The following is a 21,271-nucleotide window of genomic DNA, read 5'->3' as shown; positions in this document are numbered from 1 at the left end:
GATGATAAACGATTGGGGTGCGGGTAGATGCCGCACTAGTAAACTGTCTCACGCGACAGGTGGGCTAAGAACTTGTTTAGGTTACTATGTTTAGCGCGTTTTCGGGAACTCCTAACTGAAATTCCAAGTTTCTAAAAACATGCGCCTATTTTGCGCCCTCCTCCTGCACGGTGCGTGCGCTAACCTGCCAGCCGTTCGCCACGTGCCACACAGCCTCCATGCTGTCTGGTGCTAGCCCGGCAGCCCTGTGCCTCGTGTGCATGAGATAAGCTGGGAAGGCAGATGTGGTCGAGCAGATTGAGAGGGGAGGGAGAGAGTGTGAAACTGCCAAGGCTGCAAAGTAGTGGCGAGGGAGGAGCAGGCGAAACGAGCGACAGTACGATGTGGCGATAGAAGAAAAGCTAGGAAAGAAAGGAACGACAAAGCAACAATACGGCTTTGAAAGACACTGGTAAGCAGAGGTCAGTAGGCAAGAGCGGTGAAGGCCGGAAAGAAAGGGCAGTGGGGCGGTGCGAAGGTGGAAACAACAGTGGGATGAGAGAGAGCATCGTTAAAGGGAGAAAATTGGGTTGAGCGAGCGAAGAAAGCAGGAGTGCGGTCATCGCCGTGGGGTATTTCGTATGTGTTTTCATATTCGTCCGCTCGATCGATGGGAGCTTTGAGTTCACGGTCTGTCGGCTACCTGAACCTTTACTTCTCGCAGTTCGTGCATCAGCGCTGTGCTGTCGTGCGGGGAAGATTAAGCTCTTGCCCACCAGTACCTGCCTGCTTGCTGGAGTCTGCTCAGCAAGTGGTCGGGCTTGCCGTGGACTGTTTGCCTTTGCACATTAGGCAGTGTCAGACAGGTTTTAAGGGGGGACATGGCTCTTAAAACAGCTTCCGTTAATTTTTGATTAAACGGTGTGAAACTTGTCAGTCTTGCTTCTTTTTGTTCCCTCTGATTTCAAATATGGCATCATTTTTTGAGTCAGTGAATTAGTTACCAAGATAATTAGAGATAATTAATTGTTTTTGGAGGAACAAAAGTGTTGGCCATAAAACTGTAATATTTATATTTTCCAATACTATGAACCCTGGTGAGTGCATTAAGGAATGTTTTTTGATGCACCTCTTGGAACTGATTTTACAGCTCATTAAACCATGTTGGCACCAGTGGCAAGGAACCATTTCGAATGGCCATTTCAAACACCACAGTTTATTGAGCTGTAAGATTAGTTTCAAGTGGTGTATCAAAAAACCGTTTCTCTTATTGCACTCACCAGGGTTCATAGTATCGGAAAATATAAAGATTATATTTTTGGCTAACGTACTGTTTTGCCCATTATTCTCCCCGAAATGACTAATTATCTCTAATTATCCTGGTAACTAATTGACTGACTAAAAAAATGAGGCAATATTTGAAATCGGTGGAGAAAAGCAGCAAGACTGGCAAGTTTCACAGTTTAAACATTAAAAGAAGCTGTTTTAAGAGCAGTGGTTGGGATGAGGCGGTAAAGTGGCGTAAAAGGTAGGAAAAACACTGGTTCATTTCTGCCAATGTCTGTCATATGAAGCAGACTGTGTGCACCTGAGTGTTCTATAATTGGGTTTTTTTAATGCACTGTTGCGCCGTTTCTATGGGGAAATTGCCAAGACCGCGGTGATACACCGTGAGAGGTGGGTTGTCTTAAAAGCGGGCAGCGTACAATTGGCTTTCCACTGTACTCCCCTCTGGTAACTGATTGATTGTTCGTACTTTAGGCTGTCACTCATACTTTTAAATGTTGCTTCTTAAACAGCTTGCCTGTGAAGCAGAGTAGACGGATAAATTGTCGTATTTAAGTTCTGCGGCGTAACCCTTGTGAATCATAATTATACTGGTGTTTTTCTAGACTTTGCACAAATAACTTTGAAATCTTTCATTGAACAATGCAACCTCCATGCTCTAGGTGGTCCATTGGTGTTTGTCGTCACCTGGAGCCTCTCCTTTGTTCTAAGCGCATTCTCCACTTCCCCTTTGGTTACAATGGCACCCGATGAGTCAAGCTAGTTCTTTCAGTGCTGCTTCCTTGCCTACTGTTGCCAGCGTGCAAATCTGGCTAAACCCTTTCTGCTATTCACGTTATCTCGTCCACTTGGGGCCAACTTGCCATCGGCTAAAGTTATTGCAGACTCATTGACAAAGATTAAGGCAACAGCCTAGTTTCTTTCCTTGTCCTTGTGTCCCAGGACAAGCGCAAGCGAGCTCAGGAGTTGGATGAAGAGTATGCCGAGCTCTCCAAGAGGTACGCAGACCTGGAGCTCAAGACCATGTCCGCGTCGGATGAGCAAGCCAAGGCTGTCGCAGATGCCAAGAAGCGGTTCGTATTGCATTTCCGTCAAAGGATGTCTTTAGGGCTTATTTATGTTCATACAATGTGTGCATTTGCTACAAGTCTTTGGAACAGTGGAGGCGTTCGGCAAATAAATTTTTCTTCATCTTGATATCAAGCAAATAAATTTTTCTTCATCTTGATCTTGTGCCAAACCTGAACAAAATTACATTGCAAGTGAATTGTTACCGCTTCATTGCGCATGTTTGAGTTTACTGTTTTCCGCGTTATTTTACCCTATCCCGTATTGCATCTGTTTGCAAGTGTTTTACTGCATTTCTTGTGTTAGAAGAGGCTTATTTATCTACACTGTCATTGCTGTTGGTTGGCTTAGTATTATCTGTCAAACTAAAAACACAGCGGAGAGCGTTCTTGCGTTTTCTTTTCTTTTTATGTGCTTTGGCAAAGGCGTGGTTGATTGTTGTGTTCTCTTTAACGTTCAGTTTGCTTTTTGTACCTATTTGTGTAATGTGAATTATGTGCCCACTTTCTGTATGGGCCTGACCAAGGCTTACAGTATTGATAAATAAATAAACAAACAAGTTAGGTTTGCAGGGTCGCTAGGCAGGCCTTTAGTGGTAAGGGAGCTGTTTCGGCTGGTTAGTTCGTATCACGGAAACAAAAAAGTGCTCACTAGCAACACATGTTCAATTTACGCACGACAATGAGGACAGAAAGGCTGCTCTGGCTGCTCCATAATAAGAAATAAGAGGAGACAGCGGAAAGGCACTTGCAAAAAAATAAAATAGAAGCAAGCAGTTACATCACCAGAATATTGGATGTAACAGTCCACTGCCTAAAGTTGCTTTTTTCTTGCGAGTTTAGTGTGTTGTTACACTGTCTGATCGTACTGTGGAGCTGTCTTTTTGTTTATATTACCGTGTAGCAAGCACACACTTTTGTAGCTTGTCAGCGCTGTGTGTATGCAACTGGCCTCTTTCTTCATCCCATCCAGAGTATTGTTTTGTTTCCCTTAAAGGTGTTGTGCCACCAAATTTGTTGCTTGTGCATTCTTTGTTGCAAACGTTTTATATTTCTTTAGAAAGCATGATACATGCTGTCACATGCACATATTCTGAGTAAAAAATTTATTATCGCACGATTCATGTGAACAGGATTCGGGTTCGGTTTCTGGGCGCCAATTCAAGCAGTGACGTCACAGTGTTACGAGGACGCTCTGCCACGTGTGTCTACCATGCGGCGCTGCGGTACGCTGCGACTTTACTGCGGCATCTGCTCCCACACACACGTGCTTCACCACGAAAGTAAACACGCCGACTCGTCATGTCAAGCCGTGAAAGCTCCGTCACAGACTCTTTGTCTGCATCTTCGGATGCAGACAAATGAAAACCATGGATGCGCAAACCATGGAAATGCAATTGGATATGCAAACCATGCCCCTTAAAAAACCGCTAAAAAACAACAACTACAACTACTACAACAACTACAACTACTACAACAACTACAACTACTACAACAACAACAACTACTACTACTACTACTACAACTACAACTACTACAACAACAACTACTACAACAAATACTACTACTACTACAACTACAACAACAACAAATACTACAACAACAACAAATACTACAACAACAACAAATACTACAACAACAACAAATACTACAACAACAACAAATACTACAACAACAACAAATACTACAACAACAACAAATACTACTACAACAACAACAAATACTACAACAACAACAAATACTACAACAACAAATACGCGACGCGCGAGACCACTGCACCACCGGACAAATAGTACCCCTTGGCGAAATAGCCGGTGTAATAGATGGAGACCCATCTTTCGAGTCGTACGTCGGTGTTTACTAGCTAGTTTGCAGAATTCCTGGCTGGTAAACTGAAATTTTTTAAATAACGCTGCCGCATCAAGGTTCCGTGAAGCCCCCGCAATAGTTTGGTGCCATCAACTCTGTTCCTTTGCGAAAGTGCTCGCAAAAATAAGTGTGCCGGGCTGCCACTGCGATTTTGCACTGTAGGGATAGTGCTTGCCATACTTTGGTTTTATGTTTTACGTGAAAAACCCTGGCTGATATTGATCTCTTATTACCCAAATTACCCTACGTAACTCTTCTTCTGCACAAAACTGACCTTATATTTTCTACAGGCAAGCCGATCGCACACGCATATGCAATTTGCAGCTCCGGGGTAGCGGCGTTGCCGAAGAGCACGGCCGAAGCGTCGAACGCCAAATACGGATCGCATTAGCGCTAGTGTTGAGTTGTATGAGCTTCATGGACTTTACTGAGTTTATTACACTTCAGAAACTAACAAAATAGAGCCGCATTCATTGCGGCACGAATGTTGTCGGGGCGCAGTTTTCGCTTCTCTGTCGATTCCCGGCGACGCGTTGTGCGATCAGTCGGACAACCGGTTTTGTTGGCGTCTTCGGTCGGCGAGTCAAACTACGGCGCCTTTCCATCGGCCGTCGTGTTTGTGTCGCCGTCGGCGTAGTGTGACAACACGGTCTGGCAATTCGGCAGTTGGGCGATGGTTTGGCGACTCGTCGCCGTCCCGTTGTCGTTGCCGTCGTGTCGGCCTAGTGTGTCTGATACTACTAGTACTACTACTACTACTAGGTGATTCGGGTGAAAAGTAAAGGAGTGCACTGGGGATATGTCTGATACGACCAAGCGACCAAACAAACTGTGGTAACTGGAGTTCACGTTGACGTCGCTCGAGTCGCTAACGTGGTGTGACGTCGCAAACTTTGTTATGCTGGCAATTCACTGACGTCGTGGTTAGTAGCGCTAGCAATGGGTCCCGATTTCCAGAAGAGCTTTTAGGTTCTTTTTAGAAGCGAATTAAAATGTATATTAAGCGCCTGCTGTACCCAGCGTGTTGAGGGTCCTTGCGTACAGAGAAAGCCTACAGCAGGCTTTTTACAGACTTAAAATTTGGTGGCACAACACCTTTAACAGTATGCGACTCGTCTAGTCAAGTCTAGGCTAAACAGGGGAATGAAGTCGTGGCGATCTATATTCTAAGCTCTGAGGGCTGGTAAGGGCAGAGTAATTCGTTGTGGTGGGCAAATTTGCCTCGACTGGAACTAGCAATGGGAAAAAAAATTGCTATCTGTGTTTGATGGTTAGGCCTCGAGGGAACCGTCTGGTACCTGGAGGGCTGCCCTTGTCTTCATGCCCAGAGAGCCAAACGTCAATGTGAATTTAAATCTAAAAATGAAATACCGTATTTACTCGCGTAATCCTCGCACTCGTGTAATCCTCGCACCTCTAATGTGAGCCACCAAAACTTGGATTTTTTGGTTCCTCGCATAATCTCGCACCCCCAACTTTGCAGCGGCGAAAGTTGCCTGCTCGCGAAACCCGCATGTTGCACGTGCTCTCCAATGCGCGCCCTCCCCCGCCGCCTCTCCGTTCGGCAGAGAGCGCTGTGTATTCAAGGCCATCCAGGCGCCCTAACAACCTGCATGGCTACTCCCTAACAGGCGCTCTAACACGCTACTCGCACTGTCCCTGAGCCGGTTTCGCGTGCGCGCAACTATACGGCATTCGCGCAGCCCACTGTCGTGTCGTCGTGTTGCCGTCGTGGTCCCGTCGTTTAGCAGCAGCAGTCAGTGAGTCACTCGCGTCAGTGGTGGATAGCACACTGCCTCGCGTCAGTGGTGGATAGCACGCTGCCATTTTGAGAACTTTTTGATCTCTTTGTTTTGTGCTTGGTGCCGCTTCACCATGGGGAAGAACGCCAGCTACACTGCCGCTTTCAAATTGAAAGCGATAGAGTACGCGATCGAACACGACAACCGTGCCGCAGGCAGGCACTTCGGCGTCACCGACTTCAACGTGCGTTACTGGAGGCAACGTGCGTTACTGGTGCGTTACTGGAGCTCCTCGTGCGGCAGCACGAGGAGCTGAAGGCGACAAAGAAGTCACGACGAGATAGGGCGCGCGCCAGAAATCAAAGGCGGCAATTTCATGATCGCTGATCGACGGGAGACTGTTTACAATGTAAATAATAAAATAAAAAAATAGCTACTGTTGGCAACACTGAGCTTACATATACAAATAACGACCGCTACATTTAGCGGGATTGCCAGAAGGCAAATTGGCAACACTGTGCACTGGATTTTTTTTCCCCGCATAATTCTCGCACCCCTAACTTCGCATTGACTTTTCCGAAAAAAAAGTGCGAGGATTATGCGAGTAAATACGGTACATTCTGATTTTAAGTGTATGCCTACCACGTGTTTGTAAACCCCGTGTAGTGCAGTCCCCTTGTAACAGAATCCCGTTTGCCGAAATTTTTGATGTAACGAAGTTTCGCAAACAGTTCGGCAAAGAGTTTTGGTTCTCGAAGTAGATTCTGGGAAGCACGAACTCTGTCACAGGCTCGCACTAACGTACGAGTGGTAAAACATTCACCTAATGACGTGGTAATTGATGAAGCGGGCAGCACTCTGCCTGCAATCTGCGAAGGCTGCCCTCTGGGGCAAGTTTGAAAAGGGTGGTGTACAAAGCGGGCCCCTAGGGGACGCCACGGCTAGTACGTCTTGTCTCAGCTTTGTTCATGCTGCGCGGCATGTTGTGGCACACACATTGCTGCTGCGCTTTTCTGTTCTACCTGCCATGCACGCTCTTGTGACCTTTCCTGGTATGCTGTTCCATCCTGAGTGTGGTTACTGTTTTGGTGTTGCCTTGGAGGCATGCTGGTCAGGTGCGGTGTGCTAAAGAAGCGTTACATGTGCCTGGTGCCTGACAAGCACGCATGGTGGCGTTTTTCAAAGCTTTCGGAGCTGCCTAGAATTTGAGGCAGCCTGGAAATTCGATGGCTGCTTTCACTAGCAGCAAGGACGAAGATTTGTAGCACCAAGAGCTCCATCGTGACAAGGGCAAATGAGCTGTAGTTGGAGTTGCTTGCGTTGCATCGCGGTTGCTGCTGGCTGCACTGTGTTTAAACGCCTCATGGGGTTAATCCTTAACGTTAGCCGCAAATTTCAAGGTGTCAATGTCTCACTAACAAAATAGCTTGCAAATTTCACCGACTTCGTTGTGCCGAGGTTTTTCTGCGTATGGCTTGCATCCACACAGTGGATCGCAAGGCCTTTATAGGCCTTGACCTATAAAGACCTTGCCGTATAATCCCCTACCAACAACTGGCCTTTATAGGCCAGTTAGTAGGGCGATTAGCCAGGTGCATTTGAAAGCTCTTTATGTTGGGAAGACAGCCTACTTACTTGCTCAGTCAGAACTGTTCATTGTAGTGCTTCATGTGCTTTTGACTTTCTTGGGGAAGTAGAGAAGTGGAATTTCTTATTTTAAACTAGCAGAGGCTCTCCTGCGAACTTTGTCCTCTGTGAACTAATTCCCACTGTAAGTAGAACTTATACCCTGTTCCAGGTTTTGGCTTGAAAAACTGGGCTTGCAAGCATCTTGCTTTTTCAGGCTTAAGTAATGCAGAACGAACAATGCGATATCGTTGTAGCACATCGTAGCAAAAATGCTGTAAAATATTGTAATGCATGGTAATTAGTCGGATCTTCAAAATTTCTGTTGCTAGACACTGTGTAGCAAGAGTTAATTGTTTGTCGCACCAACTGCGCAGGCTGGCGGATGCACAGGAAAGGTTGGCGCATGCACAGGAGAGGCTGGCGCATGCGGTTGCCATCTCCAAGGACACCACGGCTGCCAGCGACGATGAGAGATGGAAGGGAAGCAGGCAGTAAAGGCAAGTGCTTGTCGATATCTTGCTGGGCTTCTAAGCTTCCTTTACATTGCAGTATGGCTGAACATGTGGCTTCTTTTTTAATTAAAGATGTCTATTCTCTCTCTCTCTCCCTAATCTACTTCTTCTATAACCAGCGACTTTTTTAGTCGGTGGGACGTTACTGTTCAAAGGGCTTGGTGCATTGGTGTGTTTCTCTCCATTATGATTTGTCCAAAATTCTAACCCATACTACTGCACTTGCACATATGGTTGCCGCCTTGTTTCATTCAAAGTTGCCTTCATTTACCATTCAGAAAGACGAAACGAATGACTGTTCTAATTGGGCGGCCAGGTGTCATGTGTTGGCTGTATCCATTGGCCTGTATTGCTGTACTGTTGACTGCTGTGGAAGTTGTGCGCTAACGTACGGGATAGCAGAGGACCCCGGCTAGCTTCGCTAGAGAATGCTGCGGAATCCGAAGACTCTCGCACAGGTTCGGGTACTCGCATGCGGTAGACAGGCTCCGGCAATCCAAAGTGAGGCTTTATTGCGTGGCAGATACAGGGCATATACCAGACAACACGACTGTCGCTTGTGGGGAGACAGTGGCTCCGTTCGCTCGCTCAGGCCGCGGGACTCGGACCTCGATATCCGTCATCACGGCCGCGGGAGCAGGGGAGGCATCTCGTGCGACCGATCAGGGCAGATTCTCTAAGCAGAGTCCCCGCGGAACCAACTGGGTTCACCGTGATCGGGGCATTTGGAGTAGGCACTGCCGAGCCAAGCGATTCCGACCAAATCGCCCACTCGACTCCCGGCGGAATGCGCGCGCGTCCCGCAGGTCAGCTTGAGGGGGAGAGGTGGTCTTTCCCTGGTCGGGGAGAGGGTGGTACAAAGGAAGGCGACAAGCTGGTCTTCCTTCTTCCCGTCCCCTCGCGCACACTTTCACAGCGAGCCGGTTCTGTGCATTGCATGGGGTCACGAAGAGGTCACGACTCACATGACCCGCCAGCTGCCCAAAATGGCGGCTCCAAGCACGCGAAAACATGTGCAGGCGAGGCGTAGGGAAACAAGGGTCCCCACAACCTGTAATGGTGACGCTCTCCAGCTGCAAAAGTAGTTTTGGAGGTTGGGTAGCCTTAATAGTCCTTTGCCGGATTGTATTTAAAACTAACCCATCAGGTGTCACTACCTGCTCTGTGGTCCAGCATTCATTGGGAGCATCCCGAACACTAAAGCTACAGCACCTATACTTTAAGCATGTTTTCCTGCTATGTTGTAGTGGCCGCGTTTGGCAAATTTTGGATTGCATCGACTATTGCGAGCTCCAAAACACTGTGCTGAACTCCTTTGTGGAGGCAGAATGCTCCAATCCTAAAAACGTAAGAGAAAAAACGAAAAGCTTGCATTGTGTTGCTAAGTGACGAGTAACTTGACTTTTCGTATGAACTAAGGGTGTGAAAGTAATTGCTTTTATTTTGATTTGAAACTATTTGAACAAAATCATCACATCAAATGAATATTTTTGAATTGAAGCGAATATTGTGAGATTTTCAATAAGATGCCTGAAATTGTTGCATTTTCAAGTATGCTGCAGTGACTAGCTTGTAAAGAAATAAAAAGGCCAATTTAAAGGGACTTGATAATATTTTTCTGTCGCATAAAACAAATATAAAGAATCTTTATTGACGGTATTACCTTTTGTATGGGGCAACTTTATACACGTGTGGTGGCGCAATCAGAACTGCCTGCGGGTCTTAGTGCAATTCATGTATAACTACATACTCTGACAAACTATATGAATGATTAACAGGATTCTGTTATGAAAAAAAACACAAAATTTGGCTCCAATCCACGCTGTGAAGGTGGTTGGACTGCAAAGCTGTAAAGGACACCCACAACGATTACCCTTGCGACGTCACTTGAATTCATACGCGGCTCTACAAAGAGTGAAACCGGGGACCTGGATTTTGCGAGGACGGCGTTCGAACGCAGCAGCGACAGCAGAAAGAAAACTGAGAAAAGTGTCTGGCGAAGGGTGAGGAGAGGGCAGCACTTGCGGCTATGGCGTCATCTCTCTAACTGCCTCCCCCTTACTCTTGTTTCATGCATCGCCGCCAAGGAGCGCCCTTCCTCTCCCCAGACGCTGTTCCGTTCACCACTAATCCAAATGACTTGAACGCCGTTACCATACATTATGTGGTTTGCACTTTACACGAGGGCGTTGAATGAGCGCAGGGGGTAGGCCCGACGCTGTGCTCGTTGCGTGCACAGTCTGTCTCCCTGTCTCCTCATGTTGGCGTAGCTGAGTTGGTAAGACAACGGTCTCACGCTCCGTTCCTCAATGCGGGTCCAGGTTCGATTCCTGAGGGTGCCCATAATTTCTTTCCTTTGGCCTGGGAGTTTTCTGCTGACGGAGACACAAAATTTTCCTTGGCTGGTTAGAGGTGTACTGTTTCGCAGTGAAAGAGATGTAAGTGGCACTTCCATGGACTTTCATGTCAGGTCTAGGCCACGCGAGGCATAATTAGCCTTACTTCTAAACTGTCTGAGGCAGGCAGGCCCCTATGGCGTGATGGTATCATGCTTGCGTCCAATCTTCTGCTCGCATCATGGGTGCCTCTTTCCATGTGCCAACAACATATAAATCGCACTTTCAGAATACACTTGCACGGCACGCACAAGAATCTCGAACTACAAGTTCCGTGAAAAGCATTTATAAATTTATAGAAAGAGTTGAGGCCAAATTGGCTGAAGTACGTAATAAGCATGCTCAGTGGGCAAACTAGCTTTGCGAGCGCACAGTGTCAAAGCCTTTTCATTAAGCTTTACCCTAGTTTCTAGGAGTAGAAAGCTGAACAAGACTGCCACCTGTCTTATCTATGAAGGGTCGACCGGGTAACTTGAGTGTGACTGCTTTATCAGTATGGGAACAGAAAAGCCTGAGGGCAGAGCTAGCCCAATGCCAAGGAGAGAAGGGGCACATGATACGTCTAGTGCCTTAGTAGCTCTAAATTACTGCAAATAATCGTATTTCGAATATTTTAGCGGTGCGTTTCTTGTTTTCGACGAGGCATAGTTTTGTGCATCAGAGTTTATTGAAACAACTTCCCGTTTGAGTTTTCGAATTTTGAAACGCTTCGAAAATATCTAAATGTTTTTAATAGTGCAGTTGATTTGAAGCTGAATTAAATGTCATGTTGTTCACCTTGATTTTCAAAAGTTTAGAATACTTGCAAATCCATAGTATCTGTCCACCACTGCTGGTAGATTTGCCACCCTGACATGTGAGGAATGAGGTTATGCTTTTCCCTACCAGTACAAGGTGAAATAAATCTACGCTGTGCATCTCCATTTCAACATTATTTTAGTTGCAAAAGCTGCAGTGTCAGGCCTGTTGACCACGCGATAAATGTTTCATCAAAGTTCACACGCGAAGTACGACTACAAGGAACGTAGGCTGTGCCTTAGCCACACTCTTGTGTTGTTTTTTGTCAGTTTTTGTTTTCATAAATAATAGCATAAGGCAGACATAAATTAAGCCCTTTTTTTAATCAGTGTTCCCAGCTCTAGAGCATTCTTTTTTGTGCCCGTTGACTGTACGCGACAATACACAACAGTGAAGGAAGTGACACGGGCCATTGAACTTGAATGTGGGCAGTGCGCTTGTTGAATCAAGCCAGTGGATAGCCATTAGTCCAGCACAATCTTTAGGGACAATTTAAAGGCTCTGTTCAACCATTTGCATCTTCTTGCCAAGATAAACAACATTTTTGTTTTTTCTCTCATAGAGGTAGTACGCATATTAGTTTAAAATTATTTGTATTTATGTAAAAATTCCTAACGACGATAATTACGACGTTGGAGGCCCAGAATGTCGTTTTGCCTGCCTATTTTCGGTGCCTAAAAGCCTAAAACGCACTTTCTTAGTGGCTAAAAATCGGGCCTCTAGTTATCATGCGGCTGAGCAGTGTCACCAGGTGGCAGATTTTTTTAACGGCGGGTAAATACTGGGTGGCTTGAATTAATTTATACCCCCCCCCCCCCCCCCCCCATCACATCTACCTCATAGCTGACCTAGCTTCGGGTCATAAAAATATTACTATGGCACATGTGAAATGGCCTTTCGCTTAGATGTTTGCATTGCAACAGTTTGGATCCAGCTCACTTGCAATAACTGTCGCATTGCGTGAATGAGTGGACATTTGGAACGTGTTTTGGCAGGAACTTCAAACTTGTGGCGGCTGTTTTTAAATTGGGCCTAGGTAATGTTTGCTTGTTTAACGACAGTGTTTAGGCGGCGTTCATTGTAAGACAAAGTTGTCCCCTCTTTTCAGGCCTTCTATGACAAATACCTTGGGCTGACCCAGCTGTGCCACAAGTCATCGACTCCATCAAGGAGCTGCAATACATAAAAGAGCAGAAAGACCCGTGAGAGGCTCGTGAAATTGTGCATTGTGGCCAGTAATTTTTCTTTTTCTCAACGGAAGCTTTGGACACACAAACATCTGATCTGAGTGGGTGTTGTTGATGCTGCTAGTCGAGTACCTCCTTTTTCCAACAAGCAACTCGTGTACCTGTTTGTTTATACTTGATTGTATACAACTATTTATTGGTTTTCATCTTGGATTTTATGCATGTGCTGACAAAAAGTAGATGCACACCTCGCAAAAATAAAAAAAAATTATCCCCCGTCTTGAAGTTTTAGTTTGTTTCCGGAAAAAAGGCTGCTTGGTGGTGCTCCCACCTCCAATGACACAAACAGCAGAGCAGGGTAGCAAAAAAAGCAAACCAACAAAATATACAAATGCAGGCACAGTAAAATATTTGTTTAAACAAGCTATATTATACATCAAACTGGGAAGGTCATGCCAAATAGTAAAAACATGTTCTAGAGGGCTCTAACACATATGGCGGGTTGACAAGTGTTCAAAATCATATTTGCCAAGTGCTAAAAGCAAGGCGTACAGTAGTCTGGAGGTGGTAATTTGGGAGAGCAGGTTTTCTATGCCATTGTTGATGGTGTCTGGTTCAGGAGTAAGGTAGCATTCTGACGGAAAGTCAACTTTGTTATCTATTTGAGATTTGTATAGTTCGAAAGGGAGAGAAAGCATTTACGTATTGATAAGAGGTTAGACGAGCTATTCCGCTTGGCTTGCTATGCCGTAGGAGAATTTAAAAGAAGAGGTGATATGTACAAATTTTCACACGTTCAGGGTTTGGCAAAGAAGTTAGTCCCAACACTTTGCCCGAGTCAGTGCTTCACGAGAACTCCAGCAGAGCTTTGGTAGTCCGTACAGCCTGATGTGGGTCCTATGAATGGCCCAAAAGTGTCCTCAGTTCAAGGCCTACATGATGTTAAGAGAGTCTTCTTTGGCACTGTGAATTTTGAACACATGCAGGTGACATGTTCTATATCAACTCTTGCATCACATGTTGAACAAAATGTTGAGTCCTGCTCAGCATACTAATAGGAGAAGGCAGAAGTTGTGTGTGGGATTGACTTTTATAATGTGAAATCTGAAAGGGACCAAAAGGTGATTAATGTGACACATGACCGATAGTCTGAGGCCCGTTTCTGTTGTGGTCCCCCACAGCAAATTACAGTAGTTGAGGTGCGATTGAAACAGCTGCACCGTAAATCTGAAGTTTTGTTTGTTGTGATGTTTTCATTAGCTGCATCAACTGCACTGAATGAAGAATACTTGCTACACGTGCAAGACTTATCTGGGTTAGCTCAATATAACTGCTGAAAGCATGAATTTGTTGAACCATAAACCGAAGTTCAGTTTCGTTATTTCCTATGCTGAGGTGATCGACAATATTCTACTTTGCGCCTTTAGGTTTAATTGCAGAAGACTGATCCCTAAACCACTCATCATAATCTTGATGCTTGACTTTACATGGCCCATCAGCACAACAGCAGCAGCCAAGATCAGCTCAACAGAGGGACGAAATTTCAGATCATGTAGCTGCCAGAAGAATCGAATGGGCGAATGCTTGGGCATCTTCACCTTGCCACACAGGAGACTGTCGAAGATGGCTCTTACACACTCGGAGGGATTGGCCAAGAAATGGCTGCTTTACCCAAGAGAAACTAAATCAAAGTTGGGAAAAATAAAAATAAATATTGAGATATTGGAACGCATTAGAATTAGGTTGCCTAAAGGAATAAAAGTGAGGGGAGTATAAATAGATCTACGAAAATTGTAAGAAAAGTAGGAAGCAATTATAACGGAGAAACAGTATGGTGCAGATGACACAGTGACAGAATCGCGCGTTTGAAAGAGGAATCCCGTGCGGCCAAATGGCAGCTAGCATGGCAGACGACCTGATTCTAGAATGAATAAATTTACTGCACGGGAAAATTCCCGTGGCAGAATCCCAGTACCTTCACCCAGTGGAGAACAGTGGGAGGTTTAGCCGGTTGCATGTGCCTTCTAAGTACCTCGTCACGTCGAGGAGAACTGTTGGCGGGAGAGAAAAAAAAATGATCGATTGTTTCTGGTTCGTTGCAGAATGCCCGTAGTGGCGAAGGGGCCAGGTTACAGGGGTGCAAGTAAAAATTTTAAGTTGGTACACGACAGCGAAATCTGGTGAGGGTGGCTTCGCAAGCTTGCGACTGGCTTATGCTGTGGTTTCATGAGTACTGGAGGTCCTCGAGCTCAGAGTCTGTGTAGACGGAATTGGGCGTTCTTCGAAGTAAGCACAGTCTACCGAAGTGAGCCGAAGTAATGAGGTTCATGGGCGGCAGAATTTCCGCTACTGGAAAGCCCAATGCCATTCTCATTAGAGCATCTGACGAATCATTAAAAAAAAAGGACTGCATGTTTACGCACCCAAACCAAATGAAGTTCTTAGAGGGAGGAGGGCGATAAAGAAGCAAAAGCTCGATGTAGGGGGGATCAGAGCAGAGCGAAGAGAAAATGAATGAGCATTATTGCCTGTTCTTTAGAAGAATCTAGGCATCCACTGTGTTACCCTAGAGAAGGCAAGCGTAGCAGGGGGCGGCAGAAAGTTTGATTGGCAGATGAGATCAAGAAGTGTGCAGGGATATATTGGTCGCAGTTAGCGCAGGACCGGGGTCGTTGGAGATTAATGGGAGAGGCCTTTGCCATGGAGTGGGCGTAGATAGGCTGGTGATGATGTTTAGAAGAATCAAGTTTACGAAGGGCTAAGACTATTGTGGGAAATTCTGCGTGGAAAGAAGTAATAGTCAGGTAACCGGAGGGAAAAGGCCCAATCTAGACCGGGAAAAGAAATGCCCACACCTGCATTCTCCTCCTGTACGGAGGCATCATTTGCAATAATGACGTGGAGAGGGCAACTATTCAGATGATTCTGTAGGAGGCCTGTGAAAAAGTTCGGTTGAAATAATTTAGCATTTCGGTGGAAAATTTCATTAACAGATAGCTGTAGATATATAAGGACGAGACTGTGAGGTACTAAAGCCGACAAGAGGGCCACATTTAATGTGTCAAGTAGAGGCTGTACAAAGACTGCCTGTGGCTGTTTGAACCCTGAATGTGAACTACCGAAGAACAAAGAAGGCAATGCGATAAAAGCAGTTTGTGGCCTGGATATGGGTGATTGTAATTGTCATTACTCTCTGTCACTGCCCCTTTTTCTTTTTTCGTATGCAACTTTTTCTGTTACTAGCTGCCGCCATCACCATTATCACCCAGAGACCAGAGTTGGCTCTTGATGGTGATAATGTTATTTTGCACAAAACCTGGTGAAAGGAGGAAGTTGGAAGTGGGAATCTTGCGCAACTGGCTCGAGACACTTCATAAACGACTTTTTGCTGACTGTTGACGACGGGCTCCGAAAATTCCTGGCGAAGTTGACACTATAATGGCTTTGCTGTAATAGCCACCCTAAAACTATAAACTTGTTTTAGCAGTGCCGCCATGAACAGTGTCCCTGAGTTACCGTGAAGGCATCGAGTGTCGACCGTGACAAAATCCGACCTCCTCCGCGGCGTCCCTTCGATTTTCGAATGTTGCAAAGGCCAACCAAAAGCAAGGCCATTGCCATATAGTGGTATACAAGATCCCAAGCAAAGATAGAAGAAATCCAAGGCCGAGAAACCTTTATAAATTCTAAAAAATTCATTTGTACATACACTTGTCAAACAATAACTTTCCAGCTATGCACTTCAAAACGGCTGGCGCGTGTCAACGCACAAAGATTCTTTCACGTCGTGCATCGTCCCCGTTCCCGTTCATTTTCCCAATGGTTCGGCGGAAATTCCGGCCAAACCCTTGCTTATGCTGCTTTCCTTCTCGGAAAAGAAGGCCAGCGGCTGATAGATGCGTCCACTGGCTGGGTTGGACCAGCGTCGTTTGCGACATCCGCCATCCTCGCTGCCCGGTGCACTGCCAGAACGCGACCAATGCGTGCTGAAATTTTACACACACACAGCGTCGCCGTCGTCGTTGTGACTTTGGTCGTACGCTGCGAACACGCACGATGCTACGCCGTGAACATCAGGTCGTGCGGCGTACCCGATTGATTGGCCTGGGCTAAAGCGTCGACTGCACCCCGGCACAGTCGACTTTGTCAGGGACGTGACCCTTTCAGCGCGTAGTTCTTTATGTTCAACCCCTTGGAATATTCCTGCGTCATCATGTTAAGGTTATGTTCTCTGTCAACTCTGCCTGCAGTTCTTTCGCATATATGTTGCCGTCGCTAACATAAGTTCATTTTAGAAGGATGGCTTCCTCTCCTATAGATGGGAAACGGTGGGGAAGAAGTCAAAAATGGACAGCCTTTATTGCTGTCCATGCTGTCGCCCACAAAAATGACAAACAGATCGCTGAAAACACAAAACATAAGCAAGGGTCTAAGCCTTCGCCTTAACGAACTCATGTGCCCTGGAAGCCCTGTCACTGCGACCCGTTCAGTGCCTCGTCCAGTCATGGAGAGTACATTAAAACAGAGTATTATGTGCCCCGATTATTTTGTACGTTAAACTGCGACTGATCCCTGCCCTGCTGCTCATCATAATCATGCTGGCCATCAAGATGCGCGACTTCACGTCGCCTACCTGTAGCAACATAACAGCAGCAAATGACATCGACTGGGTCAAATACCACGCCCTTTAGCCACTTTTTTTTTATTACGCAAGTACGCCCTTTGGCATGAACTAAATGTAGTCCAGCGGTCCCGTCTCCTCAATCAAGTCCAGGAGGCGCCGGTATTGGGGACCGTGCGGCCGGTGGCGAAGGTCAGGTGGTCGTCCTGGGTGATGCCTGAGGGCCCTCATGTGACGAACTCATGCTTCCTAGAGACCCGGATATGCCCCCAGGAGGTGGTCCAGGGTCGCTTCAGTGGCAGGGGCTTTACAGAAGGGACGTGATTTTGGGGGAACTTGCGTACTCCATGAGGCCTTTATTGCCGGGGTCAAAGCTGCGCCCACGCGGATTCTTTGAAGCGCCACCTCCTTGCGGCGGGTTAAACTGCCAGGAAGGTCCGACCCACGCGGAGGAAGAAGGGCACACGTGGAGCGCCGGAGAGAATCCTTGTGAATGATGAGGGTGTCACTCTGCGACAACTGGAGCAGGGGTAGAGGCCTAATCACCCTCTGGGGATGGCATGCTGCGTCAGTGTCAGTGTGGGCAGGTGTCGAACGTCTATTCCACAGAACTCGCGCGGGGCACGGAAATGAGTTCACAATGCGATGCACATCGCAGGTCAAGTCGAGCGACTTGGCGACGCGTTAGAGTTCCCGGGCTGCCTGTGTGGAGTCTGTGTACAGGTGAAGGCACGACGGCGGGTTTATGCGTAGGCGAGGCTCTAATGAGGATAACCCATCCCGGATGACCAGAAGGTCTTCCATTAATGAAGGAAGAGGTGCCTCGATGTTGAGGTATGAGCAGGTCTGCTGCACTTCCGGGTAAGTGGGGCACACAAGGCTGGTGTGTAGGAAATTTAGGGCCATTTCTGCGTCGACGTACACTTGCATTGCATCGGCTGTGCCATCCGACTCAAGGGAAAGAAGGTTGGGCTGCAGTGCTTGGTTATGAACACGGCGTATCCTGGTCAGTGACCGGTTGTCTGTCGATTGGCTTCGGCTCCAAGGGGGAAGGTCAGGCGATTTTTGTAATTGAACAGGTGACCTAGAATAGAAGTAGTAGGCCAATGCCGCAGCAACAGGAACTGTGTGAATTTTTAGGCGACGTGCTCTCCTCCGCTGTTCACCAAGCTCCTTCAGGGTGTTCAGCGTGACCTCCGCTTGTAGCGTCAGAGTTGGGGTCAGTCAAGGCACGCCTGTGATAACTCGCATAGCCTCTCGGTTTACACTTTCCAGTAGATACCAGTCCCTCCGTGTGAGATGCTGAAACGTCGCTTGGTATATCAGCCGGGGTTGCAAGACAGATTGAACTAGGATGCGTGCCATACGAGTACAGGCACCGCCGGTCTTCTTGGAGATCCGTCGGAAGAGATTCAACGTCTTGGAGTCTTTACCGCGCACGGAGCTGGTCCATGAAACCGTAGACCCAAATGCGTCTAGTTCAACTCCAAGCACTCGCATTGACGATGCAGGATTGAGGGCATGGCCGTTTAATGTCAAAGGTGAATGGCGTCTGTGGAAGACGACGTCGGCCCCACCTATTTGTAATCGACATGAAGGTCGTCTTTGCAGCCGAAACTGTCAAGCCGGTCTTGGCACACCAATGCTCCGTTTTGCCTAGGGCCGCCTGGAGGTCTGCCTACTGTCTGTTCAAATCTGCATATACTGACCAGACTGTAATGTCATCGGCGTAGATGAGAAAGAAAATGTCCGGAATGGTAGCTAACTGCCACGCGAGGGGAAGAAGTGCCACATCAAACAACCTTGGTGCCAACACAGAGCCCTGAGGTACTCGAAAGAGCGCACAAGTTGCAGACCATGACAGGGTTTTTCAGCTGACGAAAGATGGTAAGGATCTATGAGTGACTGACATGGTCATAAGCCTTTAGGACAACCATGGTTAGGAACGTCCGTATGCTACGAGCTCTGCCACCCAAAAGTACCATGTTCAAAACACGTTCCACGCCATCTTCTGTACCGAGGTGTTAGCGGATGCCTACCTGAGCTGGATGATAGCACAAGTAGCGCTCAAGCCACCAGGACAGGCGAGTAGCGAACATACGCTCCAGCAGCTTGCAGATAGTGCACGTCAATGCAATCGGCCTAAGGTTACTCATGCGGTCCACTGGCTTACTTGGTTTTGGTATCGGCACCACATCCGCATGTTTCTAGGAAGCTGCAGCTGAGCTCCCCTGAGGCCCAGATGGCGTTGAGTGAGTCAAGCATCCACTCAAGAGCTGGGCCACAGCGTTCTTGAACACTTCATAGGTGATACCATCTGGCCCAAAAGGGAAGGAAGTAGGCAAACTTTATTTTCCTAGCACCCTTAGTCCAAGGCGCCATCTTGGGAAGCTGTGTCCATGGCTTCCTCTGCTCTGGACGTCAGTAGGTGCTGTGTCGCAGCGCTGGGGTCATCCAGACTTGCCTCCGAGGATGCCAGAGTTGGATTCGGAATGCGGGTCAAGGAGCTGTGCGCAACTTTGCCGGGTCGATGGCGACCCCAAATTCCGCCTTTTAAAATCGAAGCTCTTGAGAAATCGTTTATGTATGGTCTCCGCAGTTAAAAATACAAAAAAAAAATGCGGAGCGCTCGTGCACGTGTGCATCGATAGCATTTTCGTCAAGCCAAGCATACCCACTTCGTGAGATTGGCCAACACTGGCCATAAAAAACACCAGCGTTCACCGTACCGTGGCAACACTTCCTCAGGACGAGAAAGACTCATAGCGAACGCCCCTCACTCGTTCGCCCTCGTGTCGACGTGCGCATGCGCTCTGTACCGTAGCGACTTGAATGTCAAAGCTGCTGCCGTAGGAAAACGTCCACCAAAACGACGAGCTCACTCTGGCCTTGCTCATGCATAAGGTCACTGAAATGCCATGCCTCCGACGTCAACCACGACACCACTACAATACTAAAACTTGTGTCCATGAATGATCACCTACAACAGCTTCGCCATTCAAGACTTGCGCGTGAGTGGAGGCTACCCTGAATTTTTTTGTGGTAATTGACGATGCCGGGCTAATGAAAAAATTTCCCCGCATTTCCCCGAGGGGAAGAATGTGAAAGTGTGATTGCACGAGTTGAATTTGCGCGGTTCGGTAATGTTCGCGAAAGAGAGATCACACACACACACACACACAACTACAAAGAAAGAAAGATGCATTTATTCACAGACACCTATTTGTGTTGTCGTTGTACTTGATTGCTAGAGCGGATCTCAGCTTTGAAATTTCGTGTCAGTACTCCTTTAAGCGGGTGCATTAGCCCTTCTCACGCCCGATTCCTGGCCAATCCCCCACGTGGGTATGTGCCATGTCAGCGGCCAGGCAGCGCGCGCCCATCTCCCCCCGTTGCCAAGGAAGACGAGGAGCGCGCGCACCCGCGGCTGTTGCTATGTGGACGGACGGCGGTCGCCGGAATTCAGGGTCGCTTATAAAGTGCATTCGCACTTAAAATTGTTAGTGGCATTGCTGTGGAAACCGGCCTAAAACAGTAATTTGCTTTTAGCAGCTCAGCCACAAACTATGTTTTCGAGTTAATGTGACACCGAGTGTTAACGGGATTGCCGGGTTACCGTGCACGAATGTGACAAATGTTTGGGGGAACAAGAAAGCTCCCCATTGACGCCCGTTCCGTCTTCTTTGCGAAAAAATGCCAACCAAGAGACCATATGTGTATAGCAGAAGGTACATAAAATTTGAAGCACAAGAAAACGCAAAGGAATCCCACGGCGAAAACCCTTTATCACTTCAAGAACGTGATTAGCACAAAAATATTCGTCAGATATATCAAGGTGCCAGCTGGCGATTCGTAAGGCCTTCTGATGTGTCCAATGCCTGACGCTAATCAATAAAAGCCCGGATTTCTTCTGCACTACCGCCATACCGTGAGCTCGTGCATGGCCCGCATCCTCATTCGCTTTCCCAGCTTCGGCCGGTGCGTTCCAAGCGAGTGGCGGCCATTGCGTCCATAACCCCTCACAGGCTTCTCTCCGTTGCTGAAGAGAATGGCGGCTGGTGACTGATGTGTGCATTAGCCGGGTTGGGCTAGCGGCGGTATGGGCGCCCGCGATGCAGACTGGCCACGCAGCAGTCGCAACGCGCCCGAGGCTCTCGTCGTCCCAAGGCTTGCGGAAGGTCGTA

The 21,271-nt window shown here is 47.3% G+C and overlaps 1 protein-coding gene across 3 annotated transcripts in view; it reads left to right on the top strand.

Moving 5' to 3' along the window:
- Positions 1–21,271, top strand: part of LOC144138484 (uncharacterized) — a 248,922-nt gene that overhangs the window by 16,643 nt on the left and 211,008 nt on the right. For 2 of the 3 annotated variants that reach the window (XM_077670781.1, XM_077670779.1), the window contains exons 10-12: positions 2,209–2,339; positions 7,948–8,070; positions 12,388–12,746. In XM_077670781.1, coding sequence (XP_077526907.1) covers positions 2,209–2,339; positions 7,948–8,068 — 252 coding nt within the window. In that variant the 3' untranslated portion in view covers positions 8,069–8,070; positions 12,388–12,746. Of the gene's footprint in view, positions 1–2,208; positions 2,340–7,947; positions 8,073–12,387; positions 12,747–21,271 lie in introns of those variants that run through there. The other variant, XM_077670780.1, reaches the window with a different exon arrangement.

Source organism: Haemaphysalis longicornis, unplaced genomic scaffold (genome assembly GCF_048455015.1).
Source record: "Haemaphysalis longicornis isolate Haplotype H1 unplaced genomic scaffold, Haemaphysalis longicornis Haplotype H1 scaffold_5, whole genome shotgun sequence".
Lineage (NCBI taxonomy): Eukaryota > Metazoa > Arthropoda > Arachnida > Ixodida > Ixodidae > Haemaphysalis > Haemaphysalis longicornis.
The sequence above is the reverse complement of the archived record's forward strand: the minus strand, read 5'-3'. Positions and strand labels throughout refer to the sequence as shown.